Source organism: Chrysochloris asiatica, unplaced genomic scaffold (genome assembly GCF_000296735.1).
Source record: "Chrysochloris asiatica unplaced genomic scaffold, ChrAsi1.0 scaffold00313, whole genome shotgun sequence".
NCBI lineage: Eukaryota > Metazoa > Chordata > Mammalia > Afrosoricida > Chrysochloridae > Chrysochloris > Chrysochloris asiatica.
In genome coordinates this window covers 1,972,480-1,989,299 of record NW_006408831.1, presented here as the reverse complement: position 1 = coordinate 1,989,299, position 16,820 = coordinate 1,972,480, and the positions used below count along the sequence as shown (strand labels likewise).

Below are 16,820 nucleotides of genomic sequence, written 5' to 3'. Positions count from 1 at the left end.
GCACCTTAGTCCTCAAACTGACATCTTTGCTCTTCAACACTTTAAAAATATCTTGTGCAGCAGATTGGCCTAATGCAATATGTTGTTTGATTTCTTGACTGCTGCTTCCATAAGTATTGATAGTTGATCCAAGAAGAATAAAGTCTTTGACAACTTCAATCCACTGATAAGAATGTTGTTTGTTGGTCCAGTGGTGAGGATTTTTGTTTTCTTTATATTGAGATGCAATCCAACCGAAGGCTGTGCTTTTTGATCTTCATCAGTAAGTATTTTACATCCTCTCCACTTTCAGCAAGCAACTTTGTATCATCTGCATATCGCAGGTTGTTAATGAGTCTTCCTCCAATCCTGATGCCACGTTTTTCTTCATATAACCCAGCTTCTCCGATTATTTGCTCAGCAGGTTGAATAAGTATGGTGAAAGTATACAACCCTGTTGCACACCTTTCTTAATTTTAAACCATTTGGTGTTCCCTTGTTCTGTTCGAACAACTGCTTCTTGGTCTATGTACAGATTCCTCATGAGCACAATTAAGTGTTCCAGAATACTCATACTTTGCAATGCTGTCCATAGCTTGTCATGATCCACACAATCAAAAGTCTTTGCATAGTAAATAAAGCACAGGTAAACATCTTTCTGGTATTCTCTGCTTTCAGCCAAGATCCATCTGACACCAGAAGTGATAGCCCTCATTACACGTCATCTTGTGAATCTGACTTGAATTTCTGGAAGTTCTGTCAATGGATGGTTGCACCCATTTCTTTATTACCTTTCCTAAAACTTTGCTTACATGGGATATCAATCATATTGCCTGATTTCCACATTCCATTGTGTCACCTCTCTTTGGAATGGACACAAATATGGATCTCTGCCAATTAGTTGGCCAGATAGTTGTCATCCAAATTTTTCAGCATAGATGAGTGAGTGCCTCCAGTGCTGCCTCACTTTGTTGAAAGATTTCAATTTGTATTCCATCAATTCCTGGTGTCTTGTTCTTTGCCAGTGCCATCAACACACCTTGGACTTCTTCCTTCAGGATCATTGGCTCTTGATCATATGCTACCTTTTGAAATGTTTGAACATCGACCATTTCCTTTTGGTACAATGACTCTGTGTATTCCTTTCATCTTCTTTTGATGCTTTCTGCATTATTCAATAATTTGCCCACAGAATCCCTCAATAACACAAGTCGAGGCTTTAATTTTTCCTTCCATTCCCTCAGCTTAAGAAATACTGAGTGAGTTCTTCCCTTTTGGTTCTCTAACTCCAGGTCTTTGCACATTTTGTTATAATATTTGACTTTGACTTCTCAAGCTGACCTTTGAAATTTTCTGTTCAGCTCTTTTACCTCCTCATTTCTTCCATTTGCTTTAGCATCTCTACACTAGAGAGCAGTTTCAGAGTCTCTTCTGACATCCATTTGGGTCTTTTTCTTCTTTCTTGTCTTCTTACTGACTTTTTGCTTTATTTATGATGTTCTTGATGTCATCCACAACTCTTCTGGTCTTCGGTCTTTAGTGTCTAATGTATCAAATCTATTCTTCAGATGATCTCTAAATTCAGGTGGGACGTTTTCAAGGACATATTTGACTTTCATGGACTTGTCTTCATTTTCTTCAGCTTCAGTCTGAATTTGCATGTGAGCAATTGATGGTCTGTTCCACAATCTGCCCTTGACCTTGTTTTAGCTGATGATATGGAGCTTTTCCACCATCTCTTTCCACAAATGTAGTCAACTTGATTTCTGTGTATTCCACGTGTTATAATTATCTTTTGTGGTGTTTAAAAAAGGTATTTGAAATGAACAAATCATTGGTCTTGCAGAATTCTAATATGTGATCTCCAGCATCATTTCTCTCACTAGTCATATTTTCCAACTACTGACCTCTTTGTTTCTAACCTCTGCATTCCAATTGCCAGTGATTATCAATACATCTTGAGTGCATGTTTGATCAATTTCAGACTTAAGAAGTTGGTAGAATTCCTCAATTTCATCCTTACTGACTTTAGTGGTTGGTGCATAAATTTGAATAATAGTAGTATTAAATAGGCTTCCCTGCAGGTGCATGGATATTTTCCTATCACAGACAACATTGTACCTCTTGATAGACCTTGATATGTTCTTTCTGATGATGAATGTGATGCAATTTCTCTTCAATTTGTCATTCCCGGATAATAAGCCATATGATTATCAGATTCAAAATGGCCAAAACCAGTTCAATACCAGCTCACTAATGCATAGGATATCAATGTTTATGCATTCCATTTCATTTTTGACAATATCCAATTTTCTAGATTCATACTTCGTACATTCCATGTTCTCATTATTAATGGATGTTTAAAGCTGTTTCTTTTTATTTTGAGTTGTACCCCATTAGCAAATGAAGGTCCCAAGGGCTTTACTCAATTCACATCATCATTGTCAACTCTACTTTGAAGAGGCAGCTCTTCCCCAGGCACATTTTGAGTGTTTTCCAACCTGAAGGGCTCATTTTCAGGCACTATATCTGAGTGTTTCTCAGCTGATTCATAAGGTTTTCAGTGACTAAATATTCAGAAGTAGTTCATCTCTCCTTCTTCCTACCTAGCCTGTCTTCATATGGAAGCTCTTCTGAAACCTGTCCACCATGGGTGACCCTGCTGCCGGCATTTAAAATACTGGTGGCATAGCTTTCAGAATCACAGCAACACCCAAGCCACCACAGTAAGACAAACTCATAGAGAACCCAAGATGACGGAGTAGAACCTCCACATAGGGTTTCTTTCCTAAGAGGCCTGGTGGTGCAGTGGTGAAGCAGTCAACTGCTAACTGCAAAGTCCATGATTCAAACCCACCAGCTGCTCCACTGGAGAAAGATGTAACAGTGTGCTCCTGCAGAGCTTTACAGCCTTCCCCTGTTGCTTACTTTTCAGCCCAAACAATAGACAGTCTAGTAAGGTGGAGGGTCAGTGAAAAAGAGGAAGACCCCCAACAAGATGGATTGGCCAAGTGGCAGCATCGATGGACTCAAGCGTGGCAATAGTAGTAAGGTTGGCCCAGGATCAGGCAGTGTTTCGTTCTGCTGTGCCTAAGGTCACTATGAGTCAGTACCTACTTGATGGCACCTAACAACAACAACAACAAAAGAGAAACAATAGCACGAGGGAGGTATACACACTTCTTAGAATAATCAACTATTTGAGATCAAAAGGGCAGCATTTAACCAAGGATAAAGTTGAGGAAAGTTAGAAAGCATCGGGAAGAATTGGAAAAAGTGATGTGACATCATGGGAATTACAGTTAATGACATGAAACAAAATATATATTATTGAATGGAAAAGTGATGTGTTCTGTAAACCTTCACCCAATTCATATTCATATATATACACATGTATATATTATACACGTATGTATGTTTATAGCTTGGTGGTGGTTGTGTGCTGTGGAGTCGGTTCTGACTCGTAGCAGCCCTGTACAGGGTTTCCGAGGCTGTAAATCTTTATGGGAGCAGAAAGCCTCATCTTTCTCCCGTGGAACAGCTGGTGGTTTCAAACTGCTGACTTTGAGGTTAGCAGCCCAATTCGTAACCACTACGCTACCAGAGCTCCTTGTTTATAGTTTAGGAAATCCAACAGATCAGTCTACTCTGTCCTGTAGGGCTGTTATGAATCAGAATTGACTTGATGGTAAAGGGGTTGGGGTTTTCTTTTCCTAAATCTTTACAGTAAATCATCAGGTCTTTTCTCTGCTGGGTGGATTTGAACTGCTGACCTTCCAGTTAGCAGCCGAGCTCTCAACCACTGTGCCACAAGGGCTTCTTCATAAATGGCTGTTGCATAGATCTAGTTCATCTCCCAATGTTTAGTTCAAATTCATCTCCATAATCATTCCCACCACAAGTGATCTTCTTATGTTGTCATTGTTAAGTGCTATCGAGTGGGTTCCAACCCACAGCGACCCTAAATAGGGTTTCCAGGGAGCAGCTGGTGAGTTTGAACCACCACCCTAGCAGTTCAAATGGCTTTGCAGTCTGGTGCATTAACCTACAGCATCACACCAGGACTCGATCTTCTTATAGCAGTTTCTAAATACAAAGGGGCTTAAAAAAAAAAAAATCATGAAAATTGAGGGTTTTCCATGAACTTTTTGAAGCCCACTTGTACATAAGTGATTTGGAACTTTTCATATCATCAGTCAACATTTAGCCCTCTGAAAGAATATTAATAGGGTTCTGCAGTGAGGTACATTTAGGAAATGCTATGCTAAATCAAATTAAACAAGCATCTTTACTTTGGGACTTCTGTATCCAAGATACAAAATATGAGGCTATAGGTCCATCAAGAAGAAGCCCTATTTGGAAATTCCTCCCATCTTGAGGGGATAAAATAAAAGAATAGCATATTGCTTCTGCAAATTTTCTGGGGGAAGGAAGCCTCCAAAATCATGCTATGATGAATCATCTTTGGTCCAAATATGATTAAGAATGTAATGACTATGGAGAAAGTTTCAGGAAAAAATGAGGCAACTAAAACATATTTTGTTCTAATGCACTGGACTGCAAATTCACTTTGAGACACAATGGCAGTGGTTCCAGCTCACCAGCTGATCTTCAGAAACCCTATACAGGATCACTATGAGTCAGAACTGACTTGACGGCACTCAACAACAAAAACAATCAAACTTCAAAATGACAGATTTTACAAGAAAGCTTAAAGAAGACTATCCCATATAGTTTTGAGTCTATGGAGGCTAAAATTTCCATGGAAAACTTGTCAAAATGATTGATAGACTATTAACTACTTTGAGTAACTGAAGTCAAAAAGATTTTTTATGTTTTTTCCCCAAAATTACTACTATCTTAGCTACAAAATTCCTCCTAGAAAACAGGTGCCTGCAAAGTCTTTTCCTGAACTATATACTGCTGTGCACAACAAGGTTAAGGATACTATTAAATTTGGTGAAAGGGAAAATTTATTTATACCTAAAATGAACTGTCTGATCATCACAGGTGCAACCTAGCAGCTGGAAATATTGAAAAATTGCTGTTTGCCATATAATGTCAAACTTTGAAAAATTGACTACTAAAATTTGAAATTAAAAAAAAAAACTCTAATCATGATTTTTATTTTTTATAAAAGATGAGCAGTCAAGTGTGTATAAATGACACTTCAATTATGCCAGACTCTTCAAGCACTTTTCAAAGACAGCATTTCCTGCTTGTTAGTAATCATTCTTGCCCAAAGGTAAAATAGGTTTCCAGGTAACGAGGACCAAATTCCAATTTACTGCTCCAAATAAAAGCATAATTGTGCCCTGATTGAAAGAGGAGAGCTGGACCTACTTGTTGTTAAGTGCCACCTAGTTGGTTCTGACCCATAGCGGCCCTGTCTAGGATTTCCGAAGAGTGTCTGGTGAGCTTGAACTGCCAACCTTGCAGTTCAAACTGACTTTGCAGTTGGGCACATTAACTCACAGTGCCACACTAGGACTCCACTGGTGTCTGGTGAATTTCTAAAGGTTAAATGTTCTTTCTGTTTGCAGGAGCTTCCATCATTGGCGTGAACTGTCATTTTGATCCCACAATTAGTTTACAAACTGTGAAACTCATGAAAGAAGGTTTGGAGGCTGCCAGATTGAAAGCCCACCTGATGGCCCAGCCCTTGGCCTACCACACTCCTGACTGCGGCAAACAGGGGTTTATTGATCTCCCAGAATTCCCCTTTGGTAAGACAGACTTTTTATAAGTAGTCTCAATAGCCCTATATTTGACAAATTTGTAATGTATCTATAGCCATAGAGTTTTCTGTGATTGTAAAGAAATGGCTGAGTATCTCCTTTAAATGACTTTGGTTTCTCTCCCTGCACCAACCTTGATACTAGGCAGTAGGGAGCACAAAAGATGAGACCCATAAACGAACATATCTGAGTTTTAAGTATAAAATCAAAGGTGAACCCACATCTAAATAGACAACCAACAAATCTTACTTTTAGGGTGGTTAAAGGGATGCTTTGTAGGTAGGATCAGCAGAGATTGGGTTCTGGTTCCAGCTCTGCTGCTCAGTTGTGTGACCTTAAGAAAATCTTAATTTCTAAGGATCTTAATTTTCTCCTTGGGGAAGAAATATGAGCATTAAGCCATATCATCTTCAAGATCCATTGTCTCCCTCCTATGTTAAATTTTACTCAGATACTGGGTTACTGTATAACAGATGTGGAAGAAGAGACTGAGCAGACAATATAAGGAAATACTTCTACTCTTGGCAGAGACAAAAAGTCTCTAAGCATTATTTGGAAAGTGAAATTAGACTACCTTGAAAAATCAAGCCAGGGAGGTCAGTACGGTCAGAGCATGGCCAGCCTTCTGCGTCATTTATGACCTAGTCTATGAGTCAGATCCCATCCCTTCTGCCATATATAAACATGAAGTAGCTAATTGTTTTAAAAGTTTTAAGACTTAAATATTGACAATTTATCCAATTCATCTATTTAAAACTACCTACTCATTACAGCTAGCTATTTTGAATATATTTAGGAAAATAGATTAAGCTAAATTCCATTTATTACAGGACTAGAACCTAGAGTTGCAACCAGATGGGATATTCAAAAGTACGCCAGAGAGGCCTACAACCTGGGTGTCAGGTTCATTGGTGGTTGCTGTGGATTTGAGCCCTACCACATCCGGGCAATTGCAGAGGAGCTGGCCCCAGAGAGGGGATTTTTGCCACCAGCTTCAGAAAAACATGGCAGCTGGGGAAGTGGTTTGGACATGCACACCAAACCCTGGATTAGAGCAAGGTAAGTACCCTGAAACAACTTTTGCTAAGTAAGCCAAACTCATTTAGATTATAAAAATGTCCAAGTGAGACCATTACAAAGGGTGCCACTAATTTGCTCTGTGATAGTGAATTTTTTTCATAGAAAAATTTATAAAAACATCCTTATGGGGTGATTTCTCAAGAAAGGCTTTAAGAATAAAGAATGTAAGTATGTGCTAACACCCTAATACATCCATGCAGTGGATGATAACACTGAATGGCAAGGACCGTGAAGTAAAAAGCATAGCCTATGTAAAACGAGTGGTTAGTTCTGCTGTGCATAAGGTTGCTATGAGTCGGTACCAACTCAATGGCATCTAACAAAACAACAACAACATATAACAAATATGAAGTAAGTGCCAAGCATGATTCTAGGAGCCGAGAATGCAGTGGTGAACAAGACATAGCTTACATTCCAGTGGGAGACAGAAATAATAGATGAGCATAAAAGTTGTATGTCAGGCACTGTGCATGGTTCTAGGAATATGTCAATGAAAAGCTATGGCCCCTGGCTTGGAGAATCTCACAATCTTCTGGGGAAAATGAAAGCCAAGGTATTAAATATAATGCAGTGATTGTTTAGAAAAGGTCTGCATAAAAAGGCAAGAATGAAGAGGAAGGTCATAAGTATCTCTGCCCAATAGGTATTTTTAAAGAGACTTTTCAGCTTGGTTTTGAAGACTAAGTAAGGATCCACTAGATGGAGAATAGAGGTGGAGGATGCAAGTTTAAGCAAAAGGGAAAATTTAGGAACAGTTAATGAGTTCATGGAACACAATGGATAGGATAAGATCCATATGACCAGCTAATGACTATTTTCCAAACTTACGCACTAACCACTAATGCCAACAATGAGGAGATTGAAGATTTCTACCAACTTCTGTGGAGCTGTGGGTTAATGCGCTGGACTACAAAGTCGGTTTGAGTGGCAAGATCCATGGTTCAAACTCACCAGCCGCTCCTCTGAAAACCCCATACAGTGTTGCTGTGGGTCAGAACCAACTCAATGGCACTTAACAACAACAACCAATTTCTGTAGCCTGAAATTGATCAAATATGCTATTGAGATGCATTGATAATTACTGGTGATGGATTTTGAAAGAAGAATCAACATTTGGGATATATGGCCTTGGTGATAAAAACTACTCTGGTGAATGATTGAATTTTGCCAGACCATGACTTATTCATTAAAATGCCTGTTTCAACAGCATTGTTGTTGTTGTTGTCAGGTGCCATCAAGTCGGAACTGACTCATAGCGACCCCATGCACAGCAGAACGAAACAATGTCCGATCCTGGGCCAACCTCACTACTGCTGCCACACTTGAGTCCATCAATGATGCCACCTGGCCTATCCATCTCGTTGGGGGTCTTCCTCTTTTTCTCTGACACTCCACCTTACCCAGCATGACATCCTTCTCCAGCGACTGTTTCTTCCGGACAATATGTCCAAAGTATGAGAGATGAAGCTTAGCCATCTTGGCCTCCAAGGAGCACTCTGGCTGCACTTCTTCCAAAACAGATCTATTGGTTCTTTTGGCAGTCCACGGCACTTTCAGTATTCTCCTCCAACACCACAACTCAAAGGCATCAATTCTTCTACGATCTTCCTTATTCACTGTCCAGTTTTCGCATCCATATGAGGCTATTGAAAACACCATGGCCTGGGTCAGGCGCACCTTAGTCCTCAAGCTGACATCTCTGCTCTTCAATACTTTAAAAAAAAGTTCCTGTGCAGCAGATTTGTCCAATGCAATGCGTCGTCTGATCTCTTGACTGCTGCTTCCGCAAGTGTTGATAGTTGATCCAAGAAGAATGAAGTCCTTGACAACTTCAATCTTTACTCCATTGATAAGAATGTTGTTTACTGGTCCAGTGGTAAGGATTTTTGTTTTCTTGACATTGAGATGTAATCCATATCGAAGGCTGTGCTCTTTGATCTTCATAAGTAAATGTTTCAAGTCCTCTTCACTTTCAGCAAGCAAGGTTGTATCATCTGCATATCTCAGGTTGTTAATGAGTCTTCCTCAACATAAAGGACATTATATGTGTAGATTTCCCCAATGGAATACACAGGAATCAAATTACCTACATCTGTGGAATTAGACAATGAAGGAGATCAATATCATTAGTCAAAATAAGCTGGGGGACTGACTGAGGAACAAATCACTAATTTCTCATACTCAAGTTCAAGTTGAAGCTGAAGAAAATTAAAATAATTTCACAAGAATTCAAATACAACATTGAGCATATCCCTCCTGAATTTAAAGGCTATCTCTTCAAGATTTGACACATTGAACACTAATGATCAAGACCAGACAAGTTCTGGGATGGTATATAAAGGACATTATATATGAAGAAATCAAAAGTCAGTGAAAAAACAGGAAAGAAGAAGAAAAAAACATAAAACTGGATATCAGAAGATATGCTTGAAAGTTGCTCTAAAATGTAGAGAAGGTAAAGCAAAAGGAATTAATGATGACATAAAACAGCTAAACAGATTAGAATGAAATGTGCTAAGGCCTGGAGTTAAAAAACGAAAAAGGGAAACACTCAGCATTTGTCAAGTTGAAAGAACTGAAGCTTTGAGTTGTAATATTAAATGGTTCTATCCACAAAAATAAATAACATCTTGATAAATGGGGGGGGGGCGGAATTGAAATTGTCTTGTCAAAGATTTCCTTTTACTGGATCCACAATCAACTTGAATGATAATTTTTTTTAAAAAATTGAGGAATTGATGTATTTGAATTATGGTGTTGGTGAAGAATATTAAATATTGCCACTAAATGTACCAGAAGAAGGAACAAATCTGTCTAGGAAGAAGTACAGCTAGAATCCTCCTTAAAAGAAAGAATGGTGAGTCTTTGTCTCTTATACTTTGGACATGTTATCAGGAGGGACCAGTCCCTGAGAAAGGCATCACGCTTGATAAAGTAGAAAGTCAGTGAAACAAAGGAAGACCCTCTAACCAGATGGACTGACACAGTGGCTTCAACTATGAGTTCAAACAGTTGTAAGGATGGTTCAGGACCAGACAGTGCTTCTTTCTGTTGTGAGCTAGAAATCAACTCAACAGTATCTAACAACAACAGCTGGAGTGAGACTCTGTTGCCAGAACTGAGCTAGTGAGCTGAACAGCATCGTAGGTAGAGAAATAAACAGATAAATTCAAATCAGTACAGTAAGTTCAAGAATGAAGATGTAAGCACAGTCGCTGTGAGGTCTGAGCTGATGTCTTGTGGAGGCCAAAGGGAGATTTGGGGCAGGGAGGGGAGCATTAATGAAGGTTCCCTAAGAGTGTTGATGCCTGAGCTGAATTCTGAAGGACCACACAAGAGAACAGCCTGCAAGAAGGCACTCAGAGGTGAAAGAGGATGGTGTATTGAGAAAGTAGAAATTTAAGAATATTTGAGACAGAATTTAATAGACAACTTCAGGAGTAGGAGGCCTTTTAGTCGTGTTCATGAGCTACATATGACTTCATCCCAAAGACAATGAGGAGTCTGGAGGGGTCTGCCCAAGGTTGCAAGGTTAGATTTGTAAATAAGCACATTTTAATAGCCTTGAGGAAGAGAAACTTGTGAATAGGCCTTTGCTAGAGTAGATAGAGGAACTAATTGCTATTGTTAAGTGCAATGGAGTGGATTCTGACTCCTAGTGACCCAATATAGGGTTTCTAAGTAGCAGCTGGTGGGTTTGAACCACCAACGTTGCAGTTAGCAGTCCAGTGCTTTTCCTGCAGCACCACATCATGATCTGATTAGGCCTAAACTAGTAAGAGGCAATGGAAAGAAAAAGGAGGGCACAGAATCCTAAATTGACTCTGTGTATGTATTCCAGCTCCCTCAGAGCCCTGGTGTGGCACTGTGGGTTAATGCACTGGATTGCAAAGTCAGTTTGAACCATAAGGTGAACAGTTCAAGCTCACCAGCTGCTCCTCAGCAACCCTATACAAGGTCACTATGAGTCAGAATCAACTGACTCAGCAACAGTTAATGACAACTCCAGTATCGAGACCAGTACTAGGGGAGGAGTTTAATGTTGGGTGTGTTTTGTTCACACAGGGCCAGGAGGCAATATTGGGAGAATCTTCGGATCGCCTCAGGCAGGCCATACAACCCTTCAATGTCAAAGCCTGATGCTTGGGGAGTGACCAAGGGAACAGCCGAGCTGATGCAGCAGAAAGAAGCCACAACTAACCAGCAATTGAAGGAGCTCTTTGAAAAACAGAAATTCAAATCTGCGCAGTAGCCTCAACGGGGAATCTCTATTTGGTTAATTCCTCTGTTTGGGCAACAGTTCCTAAGAATAAGGAAAAGATGGTTAAAAAGCAATGCATGTATTAAGGCCAGGCTCCACATTTAATTGGTATTAGCTGAATGAAATCCAAGTACAAATAGAGCTTGACCATTTTAAAATTATGTCTTAGAAGGTTCCTAAGAATCTTAAATCTTAAACAGATTTCCCAAGCACCTACCATGTAGAAGGCATGATAGAAATCACTTAGCCCAGGAAAAGGCATTAATTCTGCTTTAAGAAGTTTTCAGGCAGGTAAGGAAAATGAGACATGAACAGTGATAAACAACTGGGAAACAGATAGGAACAGATAAAAAGTGCTATGAAAAATGACTTCCAAGTTCCCCGTAGTGAAAACAAACAAGCAAGCAAACGAAATTTGCATAATGACCCAGTAAGACATGTAACATATAAACATGAAATAAAATGTGTGAACCATTCTGGCACTTTCTATTCCTTTCTGTTCTTATTGCATTGATTTAAGAAAAAAATGCTGGTTGAAACCCTTCAAATTGATCTTGTGACACATTAATCTATTTAGTCCCATTGTTTAGACACATTGCTACAAGCCACTTCATATTTTGGACTTTCCCATATCTTGAAACTTATTCTTAGAAGAAAATCAAAGTCATATGGAACCACGAAGTACTCAAAACCCAAAGTTGTGCTTCTGAGTTTAGGTTCTTCTCTCTCCTTCCTCTAAAAAACATAGACCAATAAGTTTGAATTTAAACCCTTTCCATTCTGCTCAAAACTAGTTTGGCCTAAACGCCTCAAATCAATAAGACTGAGAGCAATGAGCTTATTAATTTAATAGCTTAAAAATTCTAATAATAAAAACAGAAAATTTCCAAGCTCTAAGTTTCTTACATGGAGAACTGTGATTTTTTTTTTAAATGGGCAATTTAATACATACTTTCCTATGAGAGTTCACCATTGAAACTGTATGATTATTAGAATAAATATGGTTTCCCTTGGTGCTGTAGGATCAGACTAGACTTCAAACCACAAGATTATTATTAGTTCAAACCCACCAGTTGTTCCTCAGAAACCCTATAGAGAGGGTCGTCGCTATGAGTCAGAACCGACTCTACATCACTTAACAATCCTGAAAATAGAAAAGTTCACATGTTGCTTTGTAAAACATTCTTGAGGTGGTTAGATGTTTCTTGAAATTGTCCTTTTTTTCAGTTATTAATAGAGGCTGAGACTAAGAATGAGAGAGTATGTTCTTTGTATTTAGATCTTTAGTTCTACAATTTGCTAAATCCAGGATGAAATGGCTCCACTTCCAAAGAATTATGGAATTTCAAGGGAAGTGGTGGTGGTGGTTATGTGCCGTGGAGTCGGTTCCGACTCAGAGTGACCCTGTACAGTGTTTCCGAGGCTGTAAATCTTTACGGGAGCAGAAAGCCTTCTGTTTCTCCCGAGGAACAGCTGGTAGTTTCCAACTGCTGACCTTGCAGTTCGCAGCCTGATTTGTAACCACTATGCTAAGTATCTAAAGGAAAGAAATTTCCAGAGGTTTTTTTTATACAGAGTCAATAATCCACTCCTCACTCCCCAATGCACAGACAAGAAGCACAAGCAACACAACTTTCAGAGATTGCATATGGCTGAGGTAAAATAAAATGTTGACCGGAAAAGGCACTCCCATTTTTATACAAAGTGGCTATGAATACGTCCCCTGTATTCTCAAACCAGGCTTAATCTCATCTGCTTTCATAATGAACTTCCTCCTCTGTTAACTGTGTGAGATGCATGAGCCTGTAATATTCCTTTCAGAACCTCAACACCACATAAAATGCAACCTATAACCATTCTTTATCCTTTGATTCAAGAACTCGTTCCTTCGAGACTAAAAAGATGGACGACATTCCTGAATTAAACTATATGTCAACATTGCCTCCTAGTGGTCTCTTTTATATTTTGAAAAATGTTTCTGAAATTCAGTCCCCACCCCTCCTCAAGCGCTATCATTTTGATTCTAGAAATCTTCATTGAAAAACTCATTTACATACTACCAAAGAGGCTCTTTGTTAAATAACTATTTCTCACTGGTAGATTTTTTTTTTTTAATATAGTTATGGGGGGGAGGGACGCATAGGAGTAAGGAATTGAGGGCTAGGTTGGGACTATGGGTTGTTGTTGTTGGGTGCCTTGGAGTCTGTTCCAACTCCTAGCGACCCTGTGCAGGTTTTCCGAGGCTGTAAATCTTTACAGGAGCAGAAAGCCTCATCTTTCTCCCTCGGAACAGCTGGTAGCTTCGAACTGCTGACCTTGCAGTTCACAGCCTGATTCGTAATCACTACGCTACCAGCTATCCTTGGGACTGTGAGTAGATGTAGGTTAAGCCTCTGTTGTTGTTCAGTGCCGTTGGTTTTGACCCAAAGTGACCCTGTATAGGGTTTCCGAGGAAGGGCTGGATAGCTTGAACCACTGATCTTGTGGTTCAAACAACTTTGCAACAGTCCAGCTCACCAGGACTTAGTTTATTGTTAGGGTTAGGGTTAGGACTAGGGGTTATGTTAAGGATGAAGTGTTAGGCTAGGGTTAGGAGTAAGGCTTGGTTTCATTTTCAGGGTTGCTATTAGGTTAGTTGGTTGGTTGGTTTTTCTTGAAATATATTTGATTTCCTCTTCATTTGAAGTTCTGTAACTACACTATTAAGTGTCATTAAGTCAGTTACGACTCATAGTAAACCTGTATAGGGTTTCTGAGGAGCGGCTGGTAGGTTTGAACCACCCACCTTTCAGTTCAAACTGACCTTGACGTCCAGGTAACTACATTATTCCCTTTTTACTTTGCTGTTTTTGCAACTGTATCTCTGGTTCTCTATTTCCAGTCTTGTAGGTCTGTCTTACTATAATGAAGATACACATACTTCTAAATCTGGGTTGAGTCTAGGCATACTGTTCTGTCTCAGGCTGTTGCCTGCTGCTGCTGTCTGTCCAAAGAGCTCCCTTTATAATTTTTGGTAACTTTAGTCTGGTTTTTGCAAATTCTTTTCCTTTCTGTTTGAAGATGACCTAATTTCTCTGCCAAATTTGATAGACAGTTTTGCTGGATACATTATTCTTGGTTGGCAATTTGTCACTTTCAGAGTTTTAATATATTATACATTGTTGTTGTTGCTATGTGCCGTGGAGTCGGTTCCGACTCATAGTGACCCTGTACAGGGTTTCCGAGACTGTAAATCTTTACGGGAGCAGAAAGCCTCATCTTTCTCCCACGGAACAGCTGGTAGTTTGGAACTGATGACCTTGCGATTCACAGCCCGATTCGTAACCACTACGCTACCAGAGCGTATATTATACATTAGATTGTACAAAAGCTATTGTCATAAAAATGTTTGGTTATAACTTCAAAAAGGTCTTGACTATAGAACCCTTGTCCACGCTATGATACATAATCATGTGGCATCTAGAGAGGGAGTCCTGGTGTGGCGCCATAGTATAAGTACTCCACACCACAAGGTCTGTTTGAACCGCAAGATTAGTGGTTCAAACTCACCAGCCACTCCTTGGAAACCCTGTACATAGGTCGGAACCAACTCAATGGCACTTAACAACAACAACAACATTAATAGAGCAAAGAGTCCCTGAGTGGTGCAAACAATTAATACGCTCGACTGCTTAGCTGAAAGGTGGGAGGTTCCAGTCTACCCAGAAGCACCTGGGATGAAAAGCATGGTAATGTACTTCTGAAAAATCAGCCACTGAATATACTCTATAGCGCACAGTTCTGCTCTAACACACATGGGAGTCACCATGATTTGGAGTCCACTTATCAGCAGGATTTTGTTGTTTTGACTTTTGTGATTTAGGCGAAAGCTTACAGAATAAATTGGGTTTCAATTCAACAATTCATATACATTTTGTTTTATGTAATTGCAATCCCCACAATGTAAGAAACCTTCCCCTTCCTCCCTGTGTTTACTCTTTCCATGTAGCTTTCCCGCCTTCTGAGCTTTACCCCTGGGCAAATGCTGCCTTTTTGATGTGGTATGGTTGGTTGTTTGAAGGAGTGTATACCTCCCTGGTGTTACTGTTCACTACAGAGGTCTCTCTACTGTTTGGCTGAATGTTGGGCCAACTAACTGGGGTGAATTTAGTTCTAGGTTTGAAGAGTGGTTCAGAGCTAAGTCTCAAGGTCATACTAGCCTCTATTGGACAGTAGGCCTGATCTTTTTAAAGATTTTGAGTCATGTTTCTACCGTTCTATCCAGGACCTCCTATTGTGATCTTTTAGAGTGGTCATTGGGTACTATCTAGCTATTCTGGTGTGGGAGGCTGAGGTTCACATGGTCCATTCCTCCACTGGACTAATTCTTTCTATGCATCTTCGATTTTATTCACTCTTCTTTCCTCTGGGTAGAGACTGACCGCTGGTTGCATGTTAGATGGCTACTCATAAACGTTTAAGACCCACTGTAGCATAGTGGTTACGAATCGGACTGCAAACCACAAGGTCAGCAGTTGGAAACTACCAGCTGTTACACGGGAGAAAGATGAGGTTTTCTGCTCCCGTAAAGATTTACAGCCTCGGAAACCCTGTAAAGGGTCGCTATGAGTCAGAACCGACTCCACGGCACATAACCACCACCACCACCCCCCGACTTACCAAAGTAGAATAGAATCGTGGTCTATGTTACACCAGTTGACCTACGTGCCCCCCAAGACTGTGATCCTGAGTCCTGGGCCAGCGGCTCATTCCCTCATGGTGTTTGGTTATGACTAAGAAGTTTTCATAACTTTGCCCCCTGTTTTTCCTACTATGAAGGGACTTCAAAAAGTTCATGGAAAAATTTTGCTACCTTCACATTCAATTTTTCCATGAACTTTTATAAGTATTTGCAGCACATACAAATATATATATGTAACAACATCCTATCAAATCTATACATTTTCATGGATGTTGTCATATTCTCATTCCCACCCTTTGTTCAGCCTGAGTATCTATGTAGCTACTCGTAGATTACTGTTATTGCAAGTTTGTTGTTGTTATTGTTGTTATGTGCCATGGAGACAATTCTGACAGCGACCCTGTACAGGGTTTCCGAGACTGTAAATCTTTACGGGAGCAGAAAGCCTCATCTTTCTCCCGCGGAACAGCTGGTAGTTTCGAACTGCTGACCTTAAGGTTTACAGCCTGATTCGTAACCACTACGCTACCAGAGCGCCTTATTGCAGGATTGGGTATGTAATATTATTTACATCTGTTGCCTTTAACTCTTTGTCTTCCTTTGCTTTGATCATTTTTCCTGATTTTCCCCTTATTGTATATTGCCTTCCCTTTCACGCATGTTAATACATGTCTACCCTCTAGTTAGTGACATGTCCTTCCTTCCCCTCTTTCAAAGAATGTTTTATTCTGTGTATAAATCTTTTCTTGGCTTTTTACAGTAATAGTCTTGTACAGTATTTGTCCTTACGGAATTGACTAATTTCACTTAGTATTGTATCCTAGGTTCATTCATGTTCTGAGATGTTTCATATATTCTTCATTCTTCTTTAACATGATGTGTTATTCCATTGTGTGTAGGCACTATAGTTTATCTATTCATCCAATAATGGGCACTTTGGTTGTTCACTTTGCAGTTGTCACTCATGCTACATTGAACATGAGTGTGCATATATCTACTCATATCACAACCCTTATTTCTCTACATACTATCCATTCTAAGGAAAAAATTATAAAGACAAGGTGCCAATTCAGGAAGGCTT

General features: G+C 39.7%; 1 protein-coding gene across 2 annotated transcripts in view; it reads left to right on the top strand.

Moving 5' to 3' along the window:
- BHMT (betaine--homocysteine S-methyltransferase) overlaps positions 1 to 11,311 on the top strand; it is a 25,028-nt gene extending 13,717 nt beyond the window's left edge. Inside the window, exons 6-8 of one of the 2 annotated variants that reach the window (XM_006875189.1) lie at positions 5,523 to 5,705; positions 6,548 to 6,776; positions 10,863 to 11,311. In XM_006875189.1, coding sequence (XP_006875251.1) covers positions 5,523 to 5,705; positions 6,548 to 6,776; positions 10,863 to 11,049 — 599 coding nt within the window. In that variant the 3' untranslated portion in view covers positions 11,050 to 11,311. The remainder of the gene's footprint in view (positions 1 to 5,522; positions 5,706 to 6,547; positions 6,777 to 10,862) is intronic. The other variant, XM_006875188.1, reaches the window with a different exon arrangement.
- Positions 11,312 to 16,820: the final 5,509 nt, after the last annotated feature.